This window comes from Heteronotia binoei, chromosome 4, assembly GCF_032191835.1.
Source record: "Heteronotia binoei isolate CCM8104 ecotype False Entrance Well chromosome 4, APGP_CSIRO_Hbin_v1, whole genome shotgun sequence".
Taxonomy (NCBI): domain Eukaryota; kingdom Metazoa; phylum Chordata; class Lepidosauria; order Squamata; family Gekkonidae; genus Heteronotia; species Heteronotia binoei.
Window position 1 is genome coordinate 50721443 of NC_083226.1, and position 27939 is coordinate 50749381.

At 42.8% G+C, this 27939-nt stretch overlaps 1 protein-coding gene and 1 pseudogene across 1 annotated transcript in view; both read right to left on the bottom strand.

Moving 5' to 3' along the window:
- Window positions 1–27939, bottom strand: part of CNTLN (centlein) — a 380111-nt gene that overhangs the window by 208129 nt on the left and 144043 nt on the right. The window contains exons 9-11 of the mRNA XM_060236541.1: window positions 15573–15746; window positions 3210–3335; window positions 493–614 (exon numbers count right to left, since the gene is read on the bottom strand). Of these exons, the coding sequence (XP_060092524.1) occupies window positions 493–614; window positions 3210–3335; window positions 15573–15746 (422 nt within the window). The remainder of the gene's footprint in view (window positions 1–492; window positions 615–3209; window positions 3336–15572; window positions 15747–27939) is intronic.
- Window positions 5198–7126, bottom strand: LOC132569834 (beta-1,4-galactosyltransferase 3-like; annotated as a pseudogene).

A 27939-nucleotide genomic window follows, 5' to 3' on the forward strand; every position in this document is an offset into this window, starting at 1 on the left:
AATGGATATTTACAAGATTTAAGTACTCTGGAATTTAAATCACCAACTGTTCTTGTCCCTCAAAGCCAAATGACAAACCGATAGGTAAAGTGGGATATGACAGTATCAAATAATACAATATTTCATGTATTATTTACAAAATGTATAGCATATTACACATATTTATTTGGTGGAAACTGCAACATATACGGAAAGCTGTAGAGACAAATAGAAATTATTTATTAAAAGAGGGACTGAGCATGCAAAACAATTTAATAACTCTCAACCTCTGTCCATTTGTGAAACTAAAAATGGGATCGGAACTATCAGCTCATGTCACTTTTGATTTTGTTATGACATATTATATGAATTTGTATCATGTGCTCTCAAAAAATTAGATCAGTTTACTATTTTTTTTTCAGTTTAACTAACTTCTTTGCTAGGACACCTAAGCCAGAAAAGTTGCATTTAAATTTAATAGGTATAATGGTTTTAATGAGATGTGTAACTTACTCGCTATAGCCCTCCTCCCACTGCTTTAATTGCTTTTTTACTGCTCTGTAGTTGGTCTGTAACATCTGCAGCCTTTTTTTGCGCTTTTCATGGGCTTGCCTTAGCTCATCATTTTCTTGAGTCTGCATAACACCAAGACAAGAAGACACTGGTAAGATTTCTGAACAAACTGTAAGAGTTTTCAATGAAAGGATAGCGCAATTAAATTTCTTATTTACAAATCTACTGTCAACCACTCATTTGTTAAATTATAACTGAAAAGACTTCAAAGTCATGGCTGATTAAGACTTAAATGATCAGAGGGTTTTTTTATCCCTTGGAAAACATGAGAAACACTACATTCTGAAGAACTACACAACTAGTTGTCAATGCCCAGAACTTTGGACTTAAAATCCAACAATGTTCTTCCTCATGAGGAAGTAGGAAAACTCTACTATTTAGATGGAACAAAATCCTTTCAAAACTGCATTGTATTTCTTATATCATGCACTTACCACTACCTGTTACAATGTACGCTGGAGAAGAATATTGCAGAGTTTGCTGAATGCATTTTCTTAACAAACATATGTGGAAGCCTACAAAACATTATGTTTACAATTATAGGTATATATGATGATCACTTGACATTTAGGTAATCCTGATTTCCCAAGACACCATGCTTTGGGAAAGTGGGGGGCTTATGGTATGGACAAAAACAGATTTCCTACCTGTAACTGATGATCTTCGAGTGGTCATCTGTGCATTCACACTCATGGGATGAAGCGCCAGCGCCGATCCCCGATCGGTAATACAAAAGTCTGGGATTTTTCACCGCCTGACCCCAGTGGGCATGCGCGACAGCCCCAGTGTGCATGCTCACCTGGTGGGTGCAAACATCCCACCAGTTCCTTCCCACCACCGCCTATCTAGGATACCATGAGCGAAAGCAGAAGGGAAGGAGGGTGGGTAGTGTGAATGCACAGATGACCACTTGAAGATCATCAGTTACAGGTTGGAAACCTGTTTATCTTCAAGTGGTCTCTGTGCTTCACACTCATGGGAGAATAGTAAGCTAGGCTTACCTGGAGGAGGGAGCTGGGGGTTATACAGAAGAAGCGGCTTGAAGGACCAGGGTACCCAGCTCTGCTCCGCGATGCTTCCGGACATCCAAGGCATAATGTCGCATGAAGACATGAGAAGATGCCCAGGTTGCAGCCGAACAGATGTCCACTAAGGAAAATAGTTGAGTCGGTTGGCTTGACAACGAGACTGGAATTGATGTCGATGTCGGAATGGGCATCGAAGCGCTGGTTGATGCCAATGCCGACATCTGCGGTGTGAGGGCCGATTTCATCAGTGCTGCTGAAAGTCTTGCAGTTCGGTTTTTCCTCATCTGCTTAGAAAATTTCGAGCAGTGATGGCAGGATTCCACCCGGTGACCTTCCCCAAGGCACAGTAAACAATGAGAATGTCTGTTGGGAGGAGGAATCTTGCTCCCGCACTTAAGGCACCGCTTAAAAAACCTCCAACGCCTTTCCATAGACAAGGGATGGTGAGAGGGTGTGGGGGGGGAAACCCCCAAAGGGTAGCAACTACTAATCTAATAGTCTCTTCTTCTTTTTTTCAATAACAAGAACAAAGAAAAAAAGAAGAGAAACCCCAGAGAGAAAATGGTAAGTAACTACCGACAAGAGCAACTATGGACATGTCTATCCGACGCGGGGGTAAAGAAGGAACTGGCGGGATGTTTGCACCCACCGGGTGAGCATGCACATTGGGGCTGTCGTGCATGCCCACCGGACTTTTGTATTACTGATAGGCGATCGGCACTGGCACTTCATCCCATGAGTGTGAAGCACAGAGACCACAAAGAACATCTTAAAACTTTGAAACTACCTTATAAAAATATTACCTAAAGTACTTTAAAACATTAGTTCAGATATTGTGCCTTTGGAATTATAGTACTTGACATATTAAAGGTAAAGGTAGTCCCCTGTGCAAACACCAGTCATTTCTGACTCTGGGATGATGTCACATCACAATGTTTTCACGGCAGACTTTTTACAGGGTGGTTTGCCAATGCCTTCCCCAGTCATTTACACTTTACGCCCAGCAAGCTGGGTACTCATTTTACCAACCTCGGAAAGATGGAAGGCTGAGTCAACCTTGAGCCGGCTACCTGAACCCAGTTTCTGTCGGGATCGAACTCAAGTCATGAGCAGAGCTTGGACTGTAGTATAGCAGCTTACCACTCTGCGCCACGGGGCTCTTTTTATTTAATATAGTATCTATCCACAGATTACAGATTAGAAGTGTACATCACCATATGACAATAGTTTACACACTGGCTGAACTAAAAGGGCTATTCTTCCATATCTATATGCTGAAAGAGGATGCAACTGACTGCAAATCTTCAGTACATGATTAAACAGACATGAAGCCATTCCAGACACAATAGGCTGCACTTCCTAAAAACCATACTGTCATGTGCATAATGGCCCAGCCATACAATTATGAATTAACAAATCAAATGAATATATTCATGTATCAGCACGAACATCTGGCTTTATTTTTATTGCATGTGAGTCTTAGCATCGTGAGTACAAGGGAAATGCATTTCTGGTAACTCAGTTCTATTAAGAAACACCATATACATTCAGTTTTGTAAAATGCATATGCATTTTTTATCTTTACCTATGCCAACTGAACATGAAAAAGTTTTTAAAAAATTTCTTCACCTTTAACTGTAGTGACTTCTCTAAGTTTTCAATCTTTCTTTCAGCTATTTGAAGCTTCTTTAGTTCCTTTGACTCTCTCAAAAAGCTCTTTGGGGACAGAGACCTTGAACGTTTCACAGGTGGTTCCTGGAGAATAAAACAAGGACATGGTTGAACTGGTTGGAACACTGGATTATGAAAGACATGCAAAATTAAAGAACAAGTAATTTTGAATACTAATAATGAATTATAAAAAAAAATTCTGCATGGAATACCAGAGAAATAACAAGCAGAATTACCACAGCGCTACCACTAAAGGTTTCTCTGTGACTCGTTAATGAGAATATTCATTTACATTTACATTGTTTCTTTCAGAATAATGATGTCCCATTAGGGAAGACTAAAGGGTTATAGACTCAGAAATGCAAGAAACCTCATTACAAAGGAGGGGATAGAGGCTGATCTAATTGCTCTATAAGGGTCCAAGGTTACACTTGATAGGACAACCAGAAACAAGAGGGAAAGGCTTTTTTCCCCTTTGAAATAGTTTAACACACTGTGAAGTTGAAGGAACAATATGCTTGAGGAATATAAATACAACAGACAGTAGATCTTATACCATAATGACCATATGGTCATTAACTATAATATGCCTAACTAGAGACAAGAATGTGTGTTTATATTATGCACAGCTTCATATAGCAATCTGGAGAAAAGATGTGTGAAAGGAGTACTTCTTGCTCTGTGTCATATGTCCTAATGTAAAATAAACGGAATATCCAGCTTAGTTTTAATGAATTCCTGAAAAAAATCTAGATAGAACATTGAGCAATACTTTAATATAACTGTACAGTAATTAATACTTTAACCTCTAAAATACACTGTGAGCATTTTTTCTCTCCAGTTGTTCCATTTTTTTATTTTCTTAAATAAGAAGTATTTATAATTCTGCAAAAAAATGTATCACAATCAATATTTTTAAAGGAAAAGAACAGTAAGACTGCAAGTTCTGTGCTTAAATTTTATTAACAACCAGGAAAATACATAGAATACTGCAGAATTCCCTTTGAAAAACGTATTTAAGGAAAGAATTCTGTTTGAAAATTTATTTCACTAAATCTATTTGAAGAAGAAATTATTTATTGAATTTTATCCATCAAAATGAAATGAAGTATCAACATATAAAACTGGTAAGAGAAAAAAACAGAATAATATAGGAACACAATTTAATGGGTATAGGTTTTGGGGGGAAGGGGAGTAGCCTAGGCAAAAAAACTCAGATGAAGTTAGGAACCAAGGAAGTCTGTTCCTTGGAACAGAAGAACTTGATACACACAAATGCACATACTACACTGCCATGCATAATGCACGCACATGCACACAAAGATCTTTTTCTTTTACTTAATGAGCTCTCCCCTTTCCATATACAAGAGATTCAGGTATACATCTGATTGCAAGCAGCTCCCTAAACTGGGCAACTGAATATTTATATTGGTGAGAGCCCAAAAATACACATTTATATAACTGTTAGCATTGTTGCCATCTTGCATGAGTATGTCCCAAGAAAAAAAGACTTGATTTCATTCTTAATCAAATGGACCAGGAAGCACTAGTGTGCATCTATACACCAATCCAAGGTATCAACACATTTGATGAAGAAAAATGTACCTTAAGCAACCCACACTGGATATTGCCCGGGGTGAGGGCTAGAACCACCGACCACCCTTCACAAGACAAATGTTTGTGACATCTGTGCCTCTGCACAGAGTATACCATGCAGTTATTAGGATCTGCACAACTCCAGCTCTATTATTGTGCCACATAAAATACTTTCTAAATGCACAGCCAGCTGCAATAGCTGCCAGACAAAATACTTTACAGACACTCATATGGGACTTGATGAGTACAGAGAATTCATCATAATAAATATTACTATTTTGATTTCTGGCTGTATCTAAAATGCAGGTTTATGATAGTTGAACAACTCCCTTAGCAGCTCTTCTCAACCGCTAGTCATCTTTTCCCAGTATCCCAGCTCCCTTTAAAGGTGGAACATTCACAAAGCCAAAATCTGTTAAGAGGACATCTTGGCTTCCCCTGCCTTGGTGTATAATCATAGCTGTGGCGGAATGCGCTATGGTTAGATGCTGCAGAACCATGGTGCTAAAGTAATGGATTATCAATATATCCAGGTAAACCAATCTTCAATTCAAAAGGAGTTAGTCAGAACTGTGCTTAAGATCACTGTTTAGTTCAGAGTAACTATTCTGGTACAGTGTATTTCTTAACAGTGTAGAAAGTCGCACAAATGCCCAGCAAAGCCATATGACCTCCCCAAGCAAGAGGCTAGGACCCCAGAAGAGTACAAGGAAGGCAGAACCACCATTACGTGGCTCTTCCATCTCCGCCCACACAGGATGCATAATAACAATGGGTATTGCTGGTAAGTATCACTCATGCCCTAATCCTCAGCTACTGATTAATCAGTCACCTCCCTGGCTCTTTTGTTTTCTATGCTTGCCTCTTCCCAGGGGTATCTTTGCTGAACCACCCAAACCATTAACACATATCCTGACCTTTTGTAACCTATTGGGAGGACATTACTAAGCCAGCACTATCTATTGTTACCTGGAGTTCCATTAAGGTAACCAGAGTCAGTTCTGCTCACTGGGCTGAGGTGGGCACCCAATCAGGTACCCAGAATAGACTAAACACTGCCCACCTACAAGCCAGCCCCCTTTTTGGAAGGACCTCTTCCTTTCCAAAATATTGTAACAGGAGAGAAGGCTTCATCTCTCTCTCTCTCTCTCTGCCTGAGCAACATGTAACAAGATTGTTTTCCCCCCCACACTACTCTAAGTAATGGGGGCCCTCAGACATGGCATATGGTAATGCATGTCTGCATCTTCAAGCTGTAGCTGGACCTCACAACATCTGGAACAGGTGAATATCACCCTCTTCAACAACCCCTCAATTCCTCTATTGATAACATCTACCCTTCCTAGCTTCATGCCTGTATAGTGTATTTGTGTGTGTGAATGTACCCTTTTTACATATTTTAAGTAAACATTAGAAAATACATAATTTGCCTGGAGTATTCTTGCTTGAAAACCTGACCTCCGTATTATTGAAGACAAGATCCTTCACTCCTAATTCGCTCTACCAAGTCTCTTAGCTAATTTCCCCATTAAAAACAAGAGACTCAAAGCATTTCCGGTAACAACGCACCCTTGTGGCGATGTCATCATCTTTCTCTTCCCAGCCCCAATACTTGTTGGGGAAGCCACTGATCTTCAGATCGGGGGTAAGCACTGAGACACAACCAAAATATTGTATGGGAGGCTGTAGCCAAACTTGTTCATAGTGACAGAGACATGCTTGAGTCTCCAGGGTCACAGGTGTAAAGGTTGTGGTTATTCTCAGGGATAAGATCCATGTCATGGAGGAAAAGGCAGTCCCATTCCTCATTCTTCAAGGCTTCCTTCACACCCACGTTCAGCAGCCTTGTTCAGTTGAAAGTTCCCAGCTTGATGGGTGATGTAAACGCCATATTGCAGCTGCTGGCACTGGAGGAAAGGATGGAGATAGTACAGCAGGTGATGGAGGTGAGTTTCCCAGTTGCAGTGTGGGATAATGATAGTGGTGCAGGAGCGTGGCTCACAGGCAAAAGGGTGCTACCAGCCCCCATCGCTCACAGCCGGGTTCATCTGTGGATCTGCTCCAGAGTTGGCATGCAGCTGAAGCTCACCATCAGGGGCCAACAAGGTAAGGCAATCACTCTGGGCAGAGATCCTGTGGGGTTTCCATGAAGGGGATGCTGAGGCGAGAGGCTAAAGTTGGTGTAGAAGCCATGGGTTTGCGAGTAATCAAAACATGTTTGAGTCATGCCCAAAGTTGGAGGCCAGGTTGCAGAAGCCGCTGAAGGAGAAACAGGCCATAGAGGCAAACTGGAAGCAAATCAAGAGGGCCAAAGTGCAGGGCCAATCCAGGAGTCTTTGGAACATGGCTCTCATTCTGGGGTGGGGTTCTTACTCCTGATTGCTTGGGGCTGGCCAAGCAAGGAGATTCCCTCTGCTAACCACACCCAGGCTTTGAAGCACCAGCACAGCCATCTTTAGAAGGTGAAAAATGCCTACAGTGTATTTCTTGAAATTCATGCCATCTGCAAAAGGGGGGAAACAAAACAGCCCATACCCAAGTTTTCTCTTTTGTGGCCCTGACATAATGGAATGGACTGATAAGGTAAGAAAGCTCCCACATTTCTGTCATTTTGTAGAATGTGTAAAACAAAATGGTCAGAAGGGCATTTGCACAGTGATATAGTAAAACAGAATATTGCAGATGCAATTTCTATGTAGGTAATAAAGTTTTAATTTTAATTGCCTGTATTGTTAGGCAGTCTTCTTTTTCTCCCCCTTTATACTGCCTTGCTTATTGGATACTATCTGTAGTTTGGCATCCTAGAATGTGGACTGTATAGTCCAATCTTGTCAGATCTTGGAAACTAAGGAGTCAGTGCTCGGATAGGAGACCATCAATCAAGAAAGACTTTGAGGAGGAAGGCAATGGCAAACTATCTCTGTTTAATCACTTGCCTTGAAAATCCTAGAGAGTTGCCACAGGTTGGTTATGATTTGAAGGCGCTTTATACACACGGTTCAGTGACTATACTTGTGAAATCCACTCTATAGGGTCTTCATTCTTTTAACTGTGAAATGCTATACCCACGATGTATTACACTGGTTCTGTTTTATTGTTCTTAAATTAGTGTAATCCAGTTTTATTGCACGGATCATGGTATGCACTACACTTTTTATTGCATTGGCTTTTGTAACTCTAATCTGCCATGAGTATACAAGAAAGGCAGATAACAAATGAAGTAAATAATTATGCATGTTATAAGTAGGCTATGCTATATAAATCTTTAAGAACATTTTAACATTTGTAGCATTGCAAAAATTTATAGTCCTACTGTAGAGTAACAGCTATGTTGATGAACTGCACAGATAATAAGAAGCATTTTGCTGTAATGCTGTCCTTACACTGAAGTACATGGGAGAGGAGGTCTTTAAAAAGTACATTTATGAAGCCTTCCAAAACATAAAAAATACACATGAAGCATTACTCCTAGATCTCAGATATCAACATCAACTATGGTTGAAGCTTAATATTTCTATTTCAAATAGTAATGATGAATGACTAATTCTGTGATTTATTAAAGGTGAGGCAATCAAAGCCCACTGTGGTGGAGCTGCACCATATAAGATGTTTTGCTGAGAAAGGACCAAAGTGGGAGAAAAGATCATATACATAAGGTCCTATAAACAAGGGCTATTGGAATGTCCCTGCCTTCCTAGGAATGGTGATGCTAAGTATACTCTCTTACAGTAAGAGCTTAGGTCTTCTTCAGGCTTTACCAGAGTGGTATAAGATCCACTTTTTCTGCTCCATTTTAACCTCATAAGTACTTGTCAGGTAGATTAGGTTTAAAATAAAGTAACGAGCCCAAAGTCACATTCTTGACTGTGGATATTTGAATTCAAGTCTCCCCGATCCTAGACAGACAGCTATACCACAATTGCTCACTATGACTCATCTTTCTTATGGCCCACCTAACAACTGGTTGGGAAAATGAAACACAAGCAGTTCCAGATATCCAGATGTCCCCACAGCAGCATGGGAAGAAGACATGGGAATGCGGCTCCTAGGTCACTCCAGTAATATATAACCACATATTTGGTCATATTTCTTCTTCTAAGAAGAAGCGAGGTTGACATTTCAGGTTTACAGCCCACTTGTAAAGATACTGAATTATGGATTTTCCAGTTACTATGCACTCAGGTATATATTACGATCTTTTCTGTGATGAATAACAAAAAGAAATTCTAATTTACCAGTAATAAGGCCCACTGTGGGGAGAAATACAATGGGCGCTGAAAATTTGCTATGGTTGAGTTTCATGACTTTGGGGGGGGGTGGGCTGGGGAGGAAAGGGATAGATAGAGGAAGGCAGTTGTTGGGAAGGGAACTGGAGAAAGTGGGGAAATGTGGGGTAGGTTATCAGAGAAGGTGAGTATCTTGAGAAAGAAGGGAAGGGGGCAAAAGAAATGGGGGTAGTTTGCTTTCCATCTCCTCCCCCCTCCCTGCAGCCTTTATCTAGGAAAAGTGCAGACTTTCTCTGCAGAGGGGACCAAAACAACATCATTCTCCTCTTCCCCCTTTTGATCTGCACAACCTGTGAGGCTGAAAGTCTATGACTGGCCTGAAACAACCCAGTCAGCTTCCACAGCAAGAAACTGGGTCTGGCAGCCCCTGCTCTGAAGTGCCAACCTCAGCAGGGTATAATGATTTAGAGTGTACCCTTTTCTCCAGGGGAACTGATACCTGCCCATTTGGAGAGTAGCTATAGTTGAGTGATCTCCAGGCCTCACCTGGAGATTGTTAACAATGGTTCCCCAGGAGGAAATGGCTGGTTTGGAGACTGGAGTCTATGGCATTGTATCTGTCTGAGTTCCCACTCTTCCTTAACACCCCCCTCCAGGCTCCACCCCTCAAATCTCCAAGAATTTCTCAACCTGGAGTTGGCAACCCTCTCTCCTTCCCAGCAAACTATCAACCTACCTTTATCTGCACCTCTCACTTCAGCTTTCCATGTCCTCCCTCAGTCTGTAGGAACCAAAGCAGCTTACATAATTTTCCTCTCCCCCTTTTGATCTGCACAACAACTCTGTGAGGTAGGTTAGGCTGAAAGTCTGTTACCGTTTTCGCACACAGCTAACCTCGCAGTCACAATCCTGTTCCCTCCGCAGTGTCTGGTTGGATTTCGCACCATCTGCGCCGGAGTTACAGGAAGTGCCTGTAGCAAACGTAAACCGCTAAAACCCAATTTATGTTTGCTACAGGGGGCCAGGAGGGGGAGAAGTCTCAGCCAATTGAAGAGCTTGGTTAAGGAGCTCTGCAGTGCAATTGAGAGAGCCTGGCAAAGCAAGCTCTCCCTTCCCCATTCCTCCTTGAGGAGCCTCAGCCAATGGAAAAAAAGAGGCTTTGCTCTGTAGCTCCTGTGCAACTGAGCAAGCCTAGCAAAGTAAGCTGTTACACAGAAGGAAGCAAGAGAGAGATAGAAGGAAGCAGATGACAGCCAGTTGCTTGGGAGCCTGATAGGAGCCCGAGGACCTGATTTGGCCCCTGCACTGCATGTTTGACATCCCTGATCTAATGGAAAACCATTTATGAATCTTTACTATATCACTGAATCTTTATTATATCACTGTGTTTTATACCTTTAAGAAAGAGCTACCCAAGACACAGCTGCGTGGAGTTACCTAGTTATATGGGTATCCCTTATGAACAGCAATTGTGCAGGTGTGGTAGAAAACCTGATTCTTTAACACACATCTTATTAGATTGCCTGTTGCTGATTTCCCACTGTCACCATTTGATCAAACCACTTTTCTCAACCCCTAATTTTGCAATTAATAAACGGACAGAATTCTTGCTAGCTGACAAATGTGCCTCAATCACTGAGCAGGTGGTAGAATTCTTGGCTCTAGCAGTGAAAGAGATAGGAACCAAAAGCAGCAGGGGTATCAGATAGGGGACAACTTTGCTTTATCCTTCTGATTAAAACTTGACTGTAACTAAGTTTTTAAAGTTGTTTGTACTAGAAAACTCCTGAGGACTGTTTACTTCTATCTTGGTCTGTATTTTTCTCCCCCCCCCCCCCAGTTATTCCAATAAAGGTTGCCTTTAAAGTAAGAGTTACCGATCATAGTTTTCATTAAGTAGAGTTAGTTTTCAAGCTTTTTGGAGAAAGCGTTTTGCCAGTAAAATTCAGAAGGCTTTTGCATCTAAGTTACAGAAGATGCTCAGGATTGACTTGCTCCTAAATTAAACGCTTAAGCAGTATGGAGAGCATTTTGCCATTAAAATTCATTTTGCCATCAAAATTTACATCTGGTTAGAAAAGAGGTTCAGGAATGGCTGGCTTCTAATATAAATGTAATCCAGAGAGCATTTGGCCAGCCAAACCCAGAATGGGTTTGTATTGTTAGGGGAGAGGTTTGGGACTGGCTTGCTCATAGCATAAACATAAACACAAGTGGGATTGAGAGCTAAATTCTTGATAATAATAATCAAGAATATATTTTTTTAAAAAAATTCATTTAAAAATTTAAAGAATGGAAGCTTTGTTTCACTTACCGTAACGGTTCTTTTTTGGTGGTCCTGGAGTGGGTCAGTCCTTACTACTGGGAATGTAGCTCCTCCTCTTCCAGGATAGGGCTGGCTTAAACTTGATCCTGGAGGGGAGGGGCTTATCCCCTGGTTTCCCAGTCATATCTAAGCCTCACCTCCCATCTCCACTATTTAAAACGGGGAAGGAAAAAACATACTCCCACCCTCTAAATGCTTTCCAACATCAGACTGCCCCTCTGTAGTTAAAGACCTACATATGGGGAGCTCTAAAAAGAACCCAGAACAGAGAACCCTGTTCTTAGGAAGAAGAAACTCGCGGGGGAAAGATTTTTCAGTTGAGCATCCATTATGTTTGCTCTACCATTTGCCAACTCAGCCAGACCACTACCGAGTTGTTCTGACACTGCATGAATAGCTTTTGGGGACTGAAGATGATGTACAGCTTTAGCTGTAGTATTGTCCATCTGGACCAAAATGTGATGTCCCTTCTGAATGTTCTTGAACTGCATCAGTGCCAAATTGATAGAACTCAGTTCCAGAAAGTTTGCTTTACTGCCACTCTGGGGTAGACCAGGTCTCCTGGGGGTGGGGGGGGGGACTTATTCAGCATCCTCATCTATTCTCCCATTTGGGGTATAAGAGAGGTCCAGGGTTGCCAAAAAGTAGGCAAAATCTCTTCCTCATATAATTCAACTTCTTTAGCAGAAGAGAAGGCTGAGGACTCAGAACCCCCGTTTTGGTCTCTAAACAGAGGACTGCAATCCCTGGGGGGGGGGGGGGGGCGCTGTAATTTGTTTTGTTCAACTCTTTTTCTAAAAAAATTGGTTAAAAAATTTACCCACACTCTCATCTCTGCCCCATTTCTTGGTCTTAGAGTTTGTAATTTTGATGAAATGAGCCTACATTTGGGTGCTTATGGATTTTTTTTTTTTTGCAATCTTGTAAAGTTGAACTTCTTTATAATGTGTTTAAAAGGATTTATATGGCATTGTTAGCCAGAATATCACAGTGTTTTTTGTATTGCATTTTCTGAACAGGAGCAAGCAGCCAGGCCTAGTTAAGTCATGCCAGTCAGGTGGCATCAAGTCACATAGAGGGTGCTGCCAGGCCTAGAGTAGTAAACCTCCAGGAGGAGGCTGAAGATATCCTGGTATCACAGCTGAATTCCAGACAACAGATCTCCTTCGCCTTGAAGACAATAACTACTATGGCGGATGGAAACTGTGGCATTATATTTAGCTGGGGCCCTTCCACTCCTCAAAGTCTGGCTTCCGTAGACTCCACCACAAAATCTCCAGGAATTTCCCACCAATCTGGAACTGGCAGCCCTAGTCAGGACTGGCCCCAATACATTTTTCCTCAAAGGCCAAAATAGGCCTGGAAAGGGCCTCCTCCCCCAGCCTTTTACTGACAGAACCAAACTTGGCTGTAGGGCTACCAGATCCAACTCAAAAAATACCTGGAGACTTTGGGGGTGGAGTCAGGAGACTTTCCCATTCACACTAAAAAATAAAATAAAAATACAATGCTGTTCCCCTGAATACAGTCTTCATTTCCTTGTTCCCTAGCAGTTGACTGCACTTCCACTAAATAAAAATGAACACACGTACTCTTTCTAACACACAAAGCAGCCAAATAAACACAGTTTGCAAGCACACACTTTTGTGATCTCACTGGGGTAATTTACTTATTGGAGCAATTTACTCATCAGAACTGTTGAATGTAACTATCAAACAGAGGGACTCTGTTCGCTTCACTTCCTTTTACACACTCACCAGGGAGACCCAGGAGCCCTCAACCAATTGGGGGAAGTCTTTCTGTGGCTGTTTCCTCTTCTTACCCTCAGCCAATTGGGGGAAGGCTTTCTTTCTCTCCTCTGTGAAACAGAGCCTCAGTCCTCAACCAATGGAATGCTACAGACGTTGATTGATGGTTTGATGGGCCAAAGATTGATGCAGCACAGTCCCAATCAATCAGCGTGTTCCATTTTGCCACCATGAAAGGTATTTTATATATACAGGATTACAGAGCGTCACCTAGGAGAACATGTTTTGTGGTCTATTTGATGAATAACTCCTATAAGACCTAATTCTTATAAATGAAGACATTTGTTATTTGATATGTTGGAAATGGTTGGTATTTTATTTGGTATGTTGGTTCATGTGCACTTATTAATTTATCAAACATGATTCCAAACATTTCAGGGTATAATTAATTTTTTTTTTAAAAAAAGATTGTAATGTTATTAAACTGAACACTTTGAAAACACTCTGCTTACTTGCAAAACACTGATACCAAAGGTGGCTTACAAAGCAATATGACAGTTTAAAAGAGAATTGCCATTTTAAACAATGAATCAAAGCTGCTCTTCTCAGTCTTTGCAATGCTACTGGAAGACCTTGAAGGACATTGAGCCCAGTGCAGACAGCCTTGCTGCCAACTATCCTCAGGAGATACCAACAGTCACTCGAGAGGAAAGAGGTGCCTTCTCTTCTGGGCCAGAGTTTTTAAAGGAGCGCCAACTGTTTTCCATAATTCTCCAGCACCACTGGAGGACTAAAGATGACAAAGCTGGCAAAAGTCCTCTCGTCAGTTCTCAGTTCTACTGAAGAAGTCTGTTTAAAGGTTACAGCTAGGGTTACCAATTCCCAGGTAGGGGCAGGGTATCACCAGTTTGGAGACCCCTTCCCCCACTTTAGAAACCAGGGGGGGAGGGGAAATCTGCTGGGCACTCCATTATACCCTATGGAAACCAATTTCTATGGGGTATAATCGGGAATTGATTCATAGGTCTCTGAGGCTTTGAGGGGGGCTATTTTTTGAAGGAGTGCATCAAATTTTCAGCATAACAGGGCTTTTTTTGAGCAGGAATGCAGAGGAACACAGTTCCGACTGGCTTGGTGCCAGGGGGTGTGGCCTAATATGCAGATGACTTCCTGCTGGGCTTTTTCTACAAAAAGCCCTGTGTGAAACAATGATGTCAGGGAGTGTGACCTAATATGCAATTACGTTCCTACTGGGCTTTTTCTACATAACCCCCCCTGCAGCATACTATCTGATGCCTCTCCTTAGAATACCCCCAAGTTTCAAAAAGATCAGACCAGAAGGTCCAGTTCTTTGAGCCCCAAAAGAAGGTGCCCCTATTCTTCATTATTTCAACATGGAAGGAAGGCATTTAAAAAGAGTGCAGTCCCTTTAAATGTGATTGCCAGAACTTCCTCTGGAGTTCAATCATGCTTGTCACACTCGTGCTTCTGGCTTCACCCCAAAGTTTCTTGGCTCCACCCTCAAAGTCCCCAGATATTTCTTGAGTTGGACCTGGCTACCCTAGTTACAGCAAACCCAACAGGTATAGCCCCATAAGTAGTTACTGTGCAACTTCAGCAACAGTGTTCAAAAACCATTATGGTTCTCACCTATAAAACTCCACAAGACTTAGAGACCATAGTTTAGGAATCTTCTCCTTCCTTATGAAAATTGCTATTAATATACGGAACAAGAGTGCCTATATTGTCTCTCTACCACATATGCAGAACAAGATACATAGATCCATGTTCTCTGCAGCACTGCCATAGCCACAAATCTTCCATTCCTCAAATATTTGACACAACATGGGCATCTTCTAGAACCATTGCAAGACTGGCATTTGAAAGCCAGGATTATGCAGAAAGATGGGATTGTTTTGTTTTGTGACACAGTTGCAACTAGCCCTGTATCTCATGACATGGTGAAATACAAATTCAAATAGATAAAATAAATAAATGTAGATTTAAAAATTGTTGAGGAAAACAGCACCAGTTGAAAGAACTCCTAAATCAGCATTTAATTACAAACTTTTAAATCTCAAACTCAGTATCCAAAATTCATCTGTTTGGAAGGAATAGGCATCTTCACAAACAGTATCAAGTAGTGAATATTCATTTTAAGAACCCTACAAAGAATTGAACCTTTAAATAATTTCATTAAATTAACAATCCTTTATTCAGTGTTTAATAAGGTAAACTTTTTACTCCCAACAGTTATTTTAACAAGTCTTTGGCAGATAATAAAAACACTCTTCGATCAAGCTTCCAGAATAATAAGTAGCACCGACATTTATTAAAACTGTTATTATCCAAGTCCCAGAGCAAAATGTCAAGCTTTGCCGACCTCATTTTGACACAAATACACAAGGCAATAAAGCTTTCCTACCTTGTATTTCTTCCCAGTTCTAACGTTGATGCGATCCAGGAAATATCTGCTGCAAAGGGTACGATCTGTTGGTGTACAAGTTGCTCTTTTCAATTTTTCTTGCAAAAACTTTATTTCAGATTTTTGTGCTGTTATAAGATATTCTGATTGCCTTAAAGAATATTGGTGGAATTTCTGGAAAACAGAAATATAGATAGGCTGAGATAGAGGAGGGAAACAACACCTGTGGAGCACCAACAATTTTTGTACATTTTAGAAACAAAAGCTTAGAGATAAGAAGCATGCTGAAAGTACAAAAATATATTTTATAACATGAATAGCAGCATACCGTGTGTGTGTGTGAAATTAAATTCATAAGCGATGTACACATCTTTATGCCACAATCTGACACTGAGATGTGCATTAACATATTTATTTGGTTAATTTGGATGGCGAGGATGGAAAGTGCCATCAAGTCACAGCTAACACATGACAACACCATCGGGTTTTCAAGGCAAGGGACAATCAGAAGTGGTTTGCTATTGCCTGCCTCCACATCACAACCCTGGTATTCCTTGGACATTTCCTATCCAAATAACGATGATCTTGCTTTGCTTCTGAGATCTGACGAGAACGGGCTAGCCTGCACTATCCAGGTCAAGGCAATTTGGATGCTAACCACAGACATTTACAGCACAGTCCTAAGCAAGACTGTTTCTAAGTTAATGATTACAGAGTACTCACACTTCAAAGAACTTAGAAGCAGGACTTTTTTCCAGTGGGAATAAGGGGGAATAGAGTTCCAGCACCTCTTTGTGGAAAAAAAATTCTCAAAAAATGTTTAAAAGTTCGTGAGAAGCACCCATGTGTTTCTCCTTCATTGCCCTCTTGAGAGTTCTGGCACCTCTTTTTCCAGGAAAAAAGTCCTGCTTAGAAGGGTATAACTTTGCCTATGATTGCCTATTCGTTTAGCATTCCCAAGGGCACAGAACACAGAACAACAGATTAATCACAACGTTTGCAAATATAATGATTAAACTTAGATTATATCATATCCTACCTCTGGCTACTAAAAACCAATCTAATGTTTAAAAAGTTTAAACAGCCTCTGGAGGCAAGGCTTGGGTGAATCTTGAGAAAAAGGAAGTAAGTAAATTGAGGATTAGCTACCAAGGGCATTTCCAAATATCTTTTTTTCAGGACAGGACTTGGCATAAAGATGGCAAGATAAAGAAGGCATTTCTGAGTGGTATTAAAGTTTGTGATCACCAGTACTTTAATTTGAGTTTCAAAAGCAAAAGAAAACTATTGCAGGCACTGGAATTGTGTGCAGGTATTGTGTGTTTACCTTCTGCCTGTTGCCTTTTGCAAACCACAAATCAATATTTACAAAAATGCTTTTAATGTAAAAAAAAAAAAAAAAAAAGGTCGTGTCTTTTGGGCTAGCAGCACAGCTATTTTAAATATTTTCCGATCGCCCAACCTGAGAGACATTGAAGCACAGTTTCCATTACCACCAGCCAACATTTATGAGTTGGATAAGAAAAAACGGAAGAACCTTTGCAGTGGCGCTCAAGTCTCTATTACACTTGTAGATTCCAGCCCAAATTATCCCCCAAAAAATCTACAAATGGGAAAGGCCACTTCCCAGTATATAAATAATGGACAGATACCATTTTAATTCTTAGGATCAAAACAAATCCTTTGGCAATCTGTGATCAGATCTATCCAATGCCTTTATACACTTAGTTTAAAAAGGTAAAGGTAGACTTTTTACGGGGTGCTTTGCCATTGCCTTCCCCGTTCATCTACACTTTACCCTCAGCAAGCTGGGTACTCATTTTACTGACCTCGGAAGAATGGAAGACTGAGTCAACTTTGAGCTGGTTACCTGAACACAGCTTCCGATGGGATCAAACTCAGGTTGTGAGCAGAGCTTGGACTGCAGTACTATAGCTTACCAATCTGTGCCATGGGGCTCTTACACACTTAGTTACAGCTGTACAAAGTTTGAGTCCAGTGGTACCTTTAAGACCACCAAAGTTTTATCAAGGTATAAGCTTTCATATGAATACATCACTTCTTCAGATACAATGATATTGAAATTATCTGTTCATACATATAAGTAAAGGGTGAGCAGTAAATTAGCATACAGCATAATGAAGATGTTTAACAGATTTAAGGACCAAACTGGAATAACAAGCTTAGTTTATAAACATTTGTTTGGGTTTAATTCTGGAGGGGGGGAATAGTGAAGAAAATAAATGTCAACATTGGAAATTGATGAACAGATGTGTCCTTAATTGTGGAATGCTGGAAGTAAGTAACTGAGACCCTGCTGTTACGCTCTATCTGTCTCCTCTCAAGTATGAGGTGGCCTTACAGTAACCTCTTCTTTGAAGTGGGGTGACTGGCTGTGTAGTTATCTCCCCTGTCTCCAGACCAGAGAAATAAATTCCAATCTACCATTCCAAATTATGTTACATTCTACTATTCATTACATTACATTACTATTCTAATCTATTATATACCAAATAAGAAATAAAATAAAGAGGCCATATGGTCCTTCTGGGGGATTGATGAGAATAATGATGTAAAAGCTGAATGAGGTTAGCATATGCAGTGACATAAGAAACCAATATCCCTGTTAAATCCTGGGGATTAAATTGTTCTGAGTATTGTAATAGCCTGCAACTCCACAATTTCCCTTTCTAGTCTCTTCCTAAAGTTCCTCCGCAATAAAACAGCTACTTTGAGGTCACCCACTGAATATCTTGGAAGGTTGAAGTGTTCTCCTACAGGTATCTCAGTCTTGTGATCCTTGATGTCAGATTTTTGTCTATTTGTCCTTTGGCATAAGGTTCAACCTGTTTGTCCTATGTAGAACACTGAAGGGCATTGTTGTCAGTTAATGATACATACAGTGTTAGAAGATGTGCACATTAATAAGCCTGAGATGGTGTAGTCAATGTTCGGGTTTAAAGTTTTTATAGATTTTCCATGAAAAAAAAAGGAAGGGGAATTAAAAATAGAATAAAAGTGAAAGATACACAGATAAGCAAAGAAGATAAAGTCGCTGTTGTTAGGTCCAGTGACTGGACTCAGACTTTGTTCAGTCACCCACCTGAATCTGTGTTTATATTGGTCCAGCTCTATCACCTTGCATTGTTTAGAAAATGGGCATCAACACACACCATTATATACTTTTAAAGGGAGGGAGGGGAAACCCTGGGAAATGAGGGGCACTCCCCCCCCCCAATTAATAACACCATGCAGGGGTGGAAGGATTAAATCCACTGAACAGAACCAATCCTAATCACAGACATATGGCTATAATCTGCTATATGGCTATAACGCACTGAACCCAAACACTTCTGTTTACCAAGGCTTTTAACTAAGGGGGGTATTTTGTTTTTGTTTTACTTTATAGCCTGTTTTTAGCCTGATAAATGTTTAAGACTGCCTCCAGATTTTAAACTGCCTCCAGATTTTAAACTGCCTCCAGATTTATGTTATTTTACTCTCTGCTGTGTGGTTTTATTAACCTTTATGATGTTTTATTATGCATTATTTTGTAAACCACTACAGCTAGTTCCCCTGGAAAGGTGGCAAAGATATTTCCACAAATAAAACTAGTTCCACCCCTAGCCAAGATGATTTCCTAATCTCACTGACAGTAGAGATGTAACATCTGGGCAACACAGGACTCCTTTTCACTGTGTATACACATTTAATTTTTAAAAAAAGTCCCCATATATGTGCTACAAAGTGATCGCAATACTTTTTCTCCCCTCTTCTTCTATATAATGTACTAATTAAAAGCACGTGTACATGTTTCACATATGCATCAGTTTTGGAGTACAAAAAGAACTCAAATGTTCCTTCAGACAACATGCATTGTTACATATTTGAAAGCATATAACAAAGGGGGAGGGGGAGGGACAAACAGTGCATTTGATAAAAAGAGACAAAGGTTATTTTTCAGAACTAGGTTATTTAACATGGAAAGGCAAACGGAGTCCAGAAACCAGAAGACACGTCCAAATCTGTGTTCGAGCAGGACATGGACCTGGCTTGCGTGACTGAGACCTGGGTGCGAGACGGAGAGACTGTAGCTCTCTCCCAAACGGCTCCCCCGGGATACTCAGTCTTTCACCAATCACGGACTAGCGGGCGGGGGAAAGGGGTGGCCCTATTCATACGAGAGGCTTACTTCTTTTGGGTGCTGCCAGCCCCAGAGATCAATGGCATTGAATTTGTCGGTCTGGCATGGGATGTGGAGGAGGGGTTGGCAATATGGCTGGTGTACCGTCCGCCTAACGCACTGGCCAGCGCCTTACCATCCCTGATGGAGGCCGTAGCAGGCTGGGCATTGGAGTACCCAAGGCTAGTGATCCTGGGTGACTTCAATGTCCATGCTGACGACGCGGCCTCCAGCCAGGCGAGGCACGTTAGACTTGATCATTGTGGCAGGGGTTTTGGTGGACGATATTATTGTGGAAGCAGTGTCATGGTTGGACCACCTTGCCCTTAAGGCTCGTATGGATGTCCCACCCCAAGCCCATTTAGGTGGCGAGCATATTTTGGCTCACCCGCAGAGCCTGATAGACCCTGAGCGGTTCCAGACGGCTCTATGGATCCCTGGCCCCCTGGTGATTCTCTCGATGAGCTGATTGAGTCCTGCCATGTCCAGCTCTCTAGAGCCATCAATGAGATTGCACCTCGGCACCATGGTACACCCCGGAATTGCAGCAGTTGAAACGAGAGCTCAGATGGCTAGAGAGACAATTGCGGTGTACTCGAGATGAAGAGACTAGAACATCTTATAGAGAGTTTATGAGATCCTATGAGATGGCAGTCAAAGCCACAAAGAAAACTTACTTTACAGCCAAGATTGCTTCTACAAATTCGTGCCTGGAACAATTGTTTAGGACAATTCGAACTCTTACAACACTGCCGCAAGGCAGGCCAAACGCTAGGAAATTGGAGATAGGTTGTGAGGCTTTCACGGAATTTTTTGCAGATAAAATCTCGTCTCTCCGTTGCGACCTCCCCACCACATTGGAAATAGTATGTGAACTCGAGACTCCGTGCCTGTCTTCTGGGCCAGCTCTGGATTGCTTCGATGTGCTCAGTCTAGAGGAAGTTGACAATCATCTCCACTATACGCCAACAACTTGTGATCTGGACCCTTGCCCTTCCTGGCTAATTAAAGCTTGCCAGAGGGAGCTTAGATGTTCTATACGGGAATTCATAAATAGATCCCTCTCGGAGGGGCTTTTTCCAACACCTCTTAAAGAGGCCGTGGTCCGCCCCCTCTTGAAAAAAGCTACATCAGATCCGGCCGAATTGACAAATTACTGGCCGGTCTCGAATGTACCTTTTTTGGATAAAGTTATTGAGAGGGCAGTCACGTTACAATTACAGAGTTTTTTGGATGACGCTTCCGTCTTAAGACACCCACCAATCTGGTTTCCGCCCAGGTCATGGGATGGAGACAGTGCTGGTCACCCTGATGGATGACCTCCAGCGGCATCTAGATTGAAGCGGCTCGGCAGTGCTGATGCTGTTAGATCTATCAGCTGCGTTTGATACAGTCAACCATCAGTTACTGACCCACCGCCTCACCAACGTGGGGATTCAGGGGTTGGCCTTGAAATGGCTTTCCTCTTTCTTTGATGGTTGGGGATAAAGGGTGGCGATTGGGCAAGAACTGTCCCGGAGGCACCCACTTAATTGCAGGGTGCCACAGGGGGCGGTTCTCTCCCTGATGTTGTTCAACATCTACATGCGCCCCCTTGCCCAGATTGCCCGAAGGCATGGGTTGGGCTGTCACCAATATGCTGATGACACCCAGCTCTATTTACTGATGGATGGCCGGCCTGACTGTGTCCCAGAAAATCGAGATCTGGCGCTGCAGGCTGTGACACGGTGGCTCAGAATGAGTAGATTGAAGTTGAATCCAGCAAAGACAGAGGTCCCTTGCCTGGGTCGGGGCGGTCCAGGAAGGGAAATTTCCCTACCAGTGCTTGACAGTGAGCCACTGAAAGTGGCACACAAGGTCAAGAGCTTGGGGGTACTACTGGAGCTTGCTCTGACAATGGAGGTCCAGATAGCAGCCACTGCTAAATCCGCTTTCTTCCATTTTAGGCAGGTGAGGCAGTTGGTCCCCTTCCTGGAGCGTGGTGACCTGGCAACAGTCACCTCGAGGCTGGACTACTGTAATGCCCTCTAATGCCCTGTGCCGAACCTGGAAACTACAGCTAGTGCAGAACACGGTGGCCAGACTGTTATTGAGGCTCCCTAAGTGGGAGCACATGCGGCTGGGGCTGCAGGAACTGCACTGGCTGCCAATAGTGTGCCGGATTCATTACAAGGTGCTGGTTATTACCTATAAAGCCCTATATGGTCGAGGACCTGTCTACCTTAGGGATCGTCTCTCTCCATACATTTCCCAGAGGGTATTTCGATCTGGCTGTCAAAACTTACTGGTAATTCCCAGGTCGAAGGAGGCCAAACTGAAGGTCACCAGGGAAAGGGCCTTTTCGATTGCTGCCCCCCACTGGTAGAACCAGCTACCAGAAGAAATATGGGCCTTGTGGGATCTTGGCCAATTCCGCAGGGCCTGCAAAACCATCCTCTTCAAGCTAGCCTTTAACTAACGTAGTGCCTACAGCACAGATTGAATGCCATCACACTGAAAAATGGAATAATACTTAGATCTTAGCACCAAACGATATGTAATGCCGATTTTCATTCTGAATGTATACTTTTATTGAATGGATTATTTTATAGCTGGTATATTTTACTATTGTGGATTTCTATGTTGTGAGCCGCCCTGAGCCTGCTCCGGTGGAAAGGGCGGGATATAAATAAAATAAATAAATAAATAAATAAGTTCACTGAACTTGTGTGGTTAAAGCACAAACCAGATTAAAGAAACTGGGCAGCTGCCTATTCATTTCCTGGGCCAAGAATTCATGGTGCTTTCTAAGGCAACTCTTGCAGTACAAAAAAGCAGGAAATCTTTCATACAGCTCCAACAGGTCTTCCAACAAAAGTGTGAACAACTAAATCTAATTTCTGTAGCACCAACATAAGTATTTACTAATCCACTCCAAGAGAATGCATTTCCTTGCAATGTGATGAAATTCAAAAATGATACTTTTCTACCCAGGGCAGAAAATGAGAGTGGCAAAGTGCTGGTTTGGGAGGCTATTGTTACTTTCAGACTCCTAGCATCTATTCAAATGGCATTTCTCCACCCACATCTCTACTGTCATGCAGATCAAGAGCTGGTTTTGAGCTTACCTGCTCCCTCCTCCATCATGCTCAGAAAGTAACTGCATAAATTAATCCTGTTCCTAATCTCACTGTGTTAGTACTTTAAGAGAAAAAAACAGCATCAGAGCAGGGCCCCAGATTAAAACATTTCAAATTTCAAAACAGTATTTAAAATACTAAGTATATAATTAGCCAATAGAATAAAATAAAGCACATAAACACAAAGAGAGGAAGGCTAATAAGAACAAAACAAAAGAAGTCTTCACCTGCTGGCAGACAACAACGATAGAGTTCCAGAGTTCTGGTGACACAACAAAGAAGACTCATTCTCAGGTTGTTCCCCCTCCCCCTATCCACCCAACCAAAGACATAACTTACAACATATATTGACATCTAGTCCAACCCAGTTTCATTGTTTATCGCAACTGACAGCTCAAAGAAAGGTTTATAATCTCTGCAGCATGCGGCACAACTCATTATTTGAGGACTGGTTCAGTTGTGCTTAATTTCATCTTATTTTACTCTAACTCTTCCTTGTTCTGGGTAGATTTGGTATGGTTAGCTTTGATGCATCCTGCCCTCTGCTTGGGGCAAATCATAATTTGAACATTATAGGCTACACCCATAAAGAGAAGTTGCATGTAAAAATAACACTCAGCACACATATATATGGATCATATATGTCTACAATTCTAAACACTTTGCCCCTTTTTTGAATACTGTATAGCATTCAAGTAATCTAGATAGCAAAGGGAAAAACTCTCAGCTTACAGGCTTACTCCATCTATACTCTGAATACACATATTAAGTTAACACATTTTCCAAAGCAGCTTTCAGTAACTACAATTCTATCAAAAGATTAGGTTGGAAGCAGTGATCTGTCAGCAGAAGGCTCTAACAGCCACAGATCATACCTACATTCCATTCTCCATAGTTTATTCCCGAGGCTGTAGGTTGTGCAGACTAAAAGCCACATGTGTTGGAAGATGCAGTGATAAGGAGATAGGATGCAAAACTGCTTTCTCCTTGCTTGATAGAAAAAAGAGCAGAGGGTGATTTTGACTCTTTTACCTGTCCCCCAATACAGCCTCTGATACCTGTGGCTATTAGTCCATGAGGATCCTCCAGACCCAGCAATAAACCCCCTTGGGGTCAAAATGACTGCTGGGGAAAGGGGAATGCAGGGAATATCTGCAATTCTTGCATCCACTCTTGAGATGTGAAGGAGGGGTGGGTTGCCTTGCTGTAGCTTGTTCTCCAGCTAGACCTCACAGATGATAGTGGAATGGAGGGCTCTCAAGTGGAGCTGGATTCAGACATGATGAAGAAACCAGGATGTGGGGTTGTCAACTAGGACTGAACAGTTATTGCATAAGGGTAGCTGGTTGCTGCCTCTCCTTTCTCAGACCTTATGGATGGCACCTGATAGTTCAGAAGATGGAGTTATCAGCTAAAGCTGAATCTAGGCAAAAGTAATGGTACTTTAGCAACAGCTCTACATGATGTGCCACAAATCTAAATCAAATATTCAAAAGCCCACATAAAAGTTTCATTGTAAATCTACCAAAGTATATTTTAAAGAGAACTGAAAGTGGCACAAGTTACTGTGGCTCTTTATATGTGAACTAATTTGTTTGTTGTTTAACTACAATATCTGGTCAAACACATTTTGCATGTTTCAAAACATATTTGATCAAAGACCATAGTAGAGTAGAGATGAAAATCACCTTGAGCCAGGGGTGTCAAACATGTGGCACAGGGGACAAATCAGGCCCTTGGAGGGCTCCTCTCAGGCCCCAGAGCAACTGTCGTCTGCTTCTTTCTCCCTCTCTCTTGCTTCCTCCTACATCACAGCTAACTTTGCCAGGCTTGCTCAATCACACAGAAGCTACAGAGCAAAACCTCTATTTTCTCCATTGGTTGAGGCTCCTTCCTTGGGGAGGAATAGCTTGCTTTGCCAGACTCTCTTAATCACACAGCGGAGCTACTGAGCTGTCTCTCTTACTTCTTCTGGCTAAGGCTCCTCCCCTTCCTGATCCCATGAGGAAGGAAAGAAAAAGCCAGACTTCCTTTGCCCAGTTCCCTAGATCCCACGGGAGAAATACCAAGAAAGCACCTTTAAGACCAAATCTCTCGGCTTGACTTCGCGAATGAAGATTTAAGAAGGGTGCAGTAGTCCACGTCTGCTGCAGGCTCGCTGGTGGCTGACAAGACCAATGCGGGACAGGCAGATCCGGCCACAGTGGCTGCAGGGAAAAGTCTGATTTGGGGTTGGTGCTGTAGCAGTGCGATTCTTCCTCAATCTCCTTTTGTCCTCAAGACCAGCTATGCGTGCGTTCTCAAAGGAAGAGACAGCCTGGTGGATGGTGTGCCTCCGTGCTTTGCGATCTGAGGCTAGGTCAGACCACTGGTGATGGCTGATGCGACAGGTGCCAAGGGATTTCTTCAAGGAGTCCTTGTACCTCTTCTTTGGTGCCCCTCTATTTCGATGGCCGGTGGAAAGTTCGCCATACAGAGCAATCTTGGGAAGGCGGTGGTTTTCCATCCTAGAAATATGCCCTGCCCAGCGCAGCTGCGTCTTCAACAGCAGTGCCTCGATGCTTGTAACCTCCGGCCGCTTGAGGACTTCAGTGTTGGTCACAAAGTCACTCCAGTGGATGTTGAGGATGGTGCGAAGGCAGCGCTGATGAAAGCGCTCAAGGAGTCGCAGGTGATGACGGTATAAAACCCACGATTCGGAGCTGTACATGAGGGTTGTCATCACAACCGCTTTGTAAACATTGATCTTTGTGCCTTTTTTCAGATGCTTGTTGCTCCACACTCTTTTGTGCAGTAGGCCAAATGCACGATTTGCCTTTGCCAGCCTGTTGTCAATCTCCTTGTTGATCTTGGCATTTGAGGAGATGATGCACCCCAGGTAGCTGAACTGCTGGACTGTCTTCAGAACTGATTCACCCACAGTGATGCAGGGAGGGTGATAATCTTCCTGGGGTGCAGGCTGGTGGAGAACTTCTGTCTTCTTCAGACTAACATCTAGGCCGAATAGCTTGGCAGCCTCTGCAAAGCAGGACGTCATATGCTGCAGAGCTGATACCGAGTGGGAGACGAGTGCAGCATCATCAGCAAACAGTAGCTCTCGGATAAGTTTTTCCATTGTCTTGGAGTGAGCCTTTAGTCGCCTCAGGTTGAACAGGCTGCCATCAGTGCGATAGCGGATGTAGACACCATCGTCATCATCTAGATCTACTGCGGCACTTTGAAGCATCATGCTAAAGAAGATCATAAAGAGAGTTGGCGTGAGAACGCAGCCTTGCTTTACACCTGTGCCTATTGGGAAGGGCTCCGAGAGGTCGTTGCAGTGTCTGACTTGGTCTTCATGTAGCTGGATGATCATGCTGAGGAACCTTGGGGGACATCCTAAACGTTCCAAGATTTGCCACAGGCCTTTCCTGCTAACGGTATCAAAAGCTTTGGTAAGGTCGACAAAAGTCACATATAGACCCTTGTTCTGTTCCCTGCATTTCCCTTGGAGCTGCCTGAGAACAAATACCATGTCGGTGGTGCTCCTGTTAGCTCTGAAGTCGCACTGGCTCTCTGGGAGGAGTTCTTCTGCAATGGTGGGCACCAGTCTATTCAGGAGTATTCTGGCAAGGATTTTGCCTGCGATGGAGAGCAGGGTTATCCCCCGGTAGTTGGAGCAGTCTGACTTTTCCCCTTTGTTCTTGTGTAGAGTGATGATGATTGCATCGCGAAAGTCCTGTGGTAGTTTGCCTTGTTCCCAGCAGGTGACAAGTACTTTGTGAAGTGTGCTATGTAGTACTGTGCCCCCATGCTTCCAGATCTCTGGTGGGATTCTATCAACTCCCGCTGCCTTGCCACTTTTCAGTTGCTTGATGGCTTTAACAGTCTCTTCTAGGGTGCGGATCTCATCCAACTCTGTTTTCACTGGTTGAAGTGGGGTGAGGTGGATTGCTGAATCTTGAACTACGCGGTTGGCACTGAAGAGAACCTGAAAATACTCCGACCACCGGTTCAGTATGGATGCCTTGTCTGTGAGGAGCACTTGGCCGTCTGCACTACGCAAGGGACTCTGAGCCTGATATGATGGGCCATATACTGCCTTCAGGGCTTCGTAGAACCCTCTTAAATCACCAGTGTCTGCACACAGCTGGGTTCTCTCTGCAAGCTTGGTCCACCACTCGTTCTGAATGTCTCGAAGCCTGTGCTGGAGGTTGCTACATTCAGCGCGAAAAGTTGCTTTTTTCCCAGGACAGGAGGGCTGAGCAAGATGTGCTTGGTAGGCAGATCTCTTTTTTGCTAGTAATTCTTGGATCTCTTGATTGTTCTCGTCAAACCAGTCCTTTTTCTTCCTTGTGGAGAACTCGAGGACTTCTTCAGAGATCAACAGGATGGTAGTTTTTAGGTGTTCCCAGAGTGCTTCTGGAGAAGGGTCTGTGGGGCAACTGGGGTCCTCAATTCTTGACTGGAGTTTTGCCTGGAAGGCAGCTTTAACTTCGGCTGACTGAAGGCTGCCAACCTGAAGCTTCCTCCGAGGGATACCTCCTCTCCTGGGTGTGGGTTTAAAGTGAAGACGGAGATTGCAGCGTACAAGACGATGATCCGTATGACATTCCGCACTGGCCATTACTCGGATGTGTAAGACATCTCGAAGGTCTCTCTGGCGCACCAGAATGTAGTCGATAAGGTGCCAGTACTTGGACAGTGGGTGCATCCAGGTTGTCTTCAGGCTGTTCTTCTGCTGAAAGATAGTGTTGGTGATGGTGAGCTGGTGCTCCGTGCAGAATTCTAGCAGGAGGCGCCCGTTATCATTGCAGTTGCCAATGCTGTGTTTGCCAAGTACTCCTTTCCAGGCTTCCGAGTCTTTACCTACTCTGGCATTGAAGTCGCCAAGGATGATCACCTTATCCTCTGTAGGGGTCTTCCGTACAAGGTTGCGTAGATCAGCATAGAACTTGTTCTTTTCTGCAGGATCTGCTTGAAGGGTTGGGGCATACACACTGAAGAGTGTTGCATACTGCTTGTTTTGAAGTGGGAGGCGCATGGACATGATGCGATCTGAGTGACCTGTTGGCAGGTTTTCGAG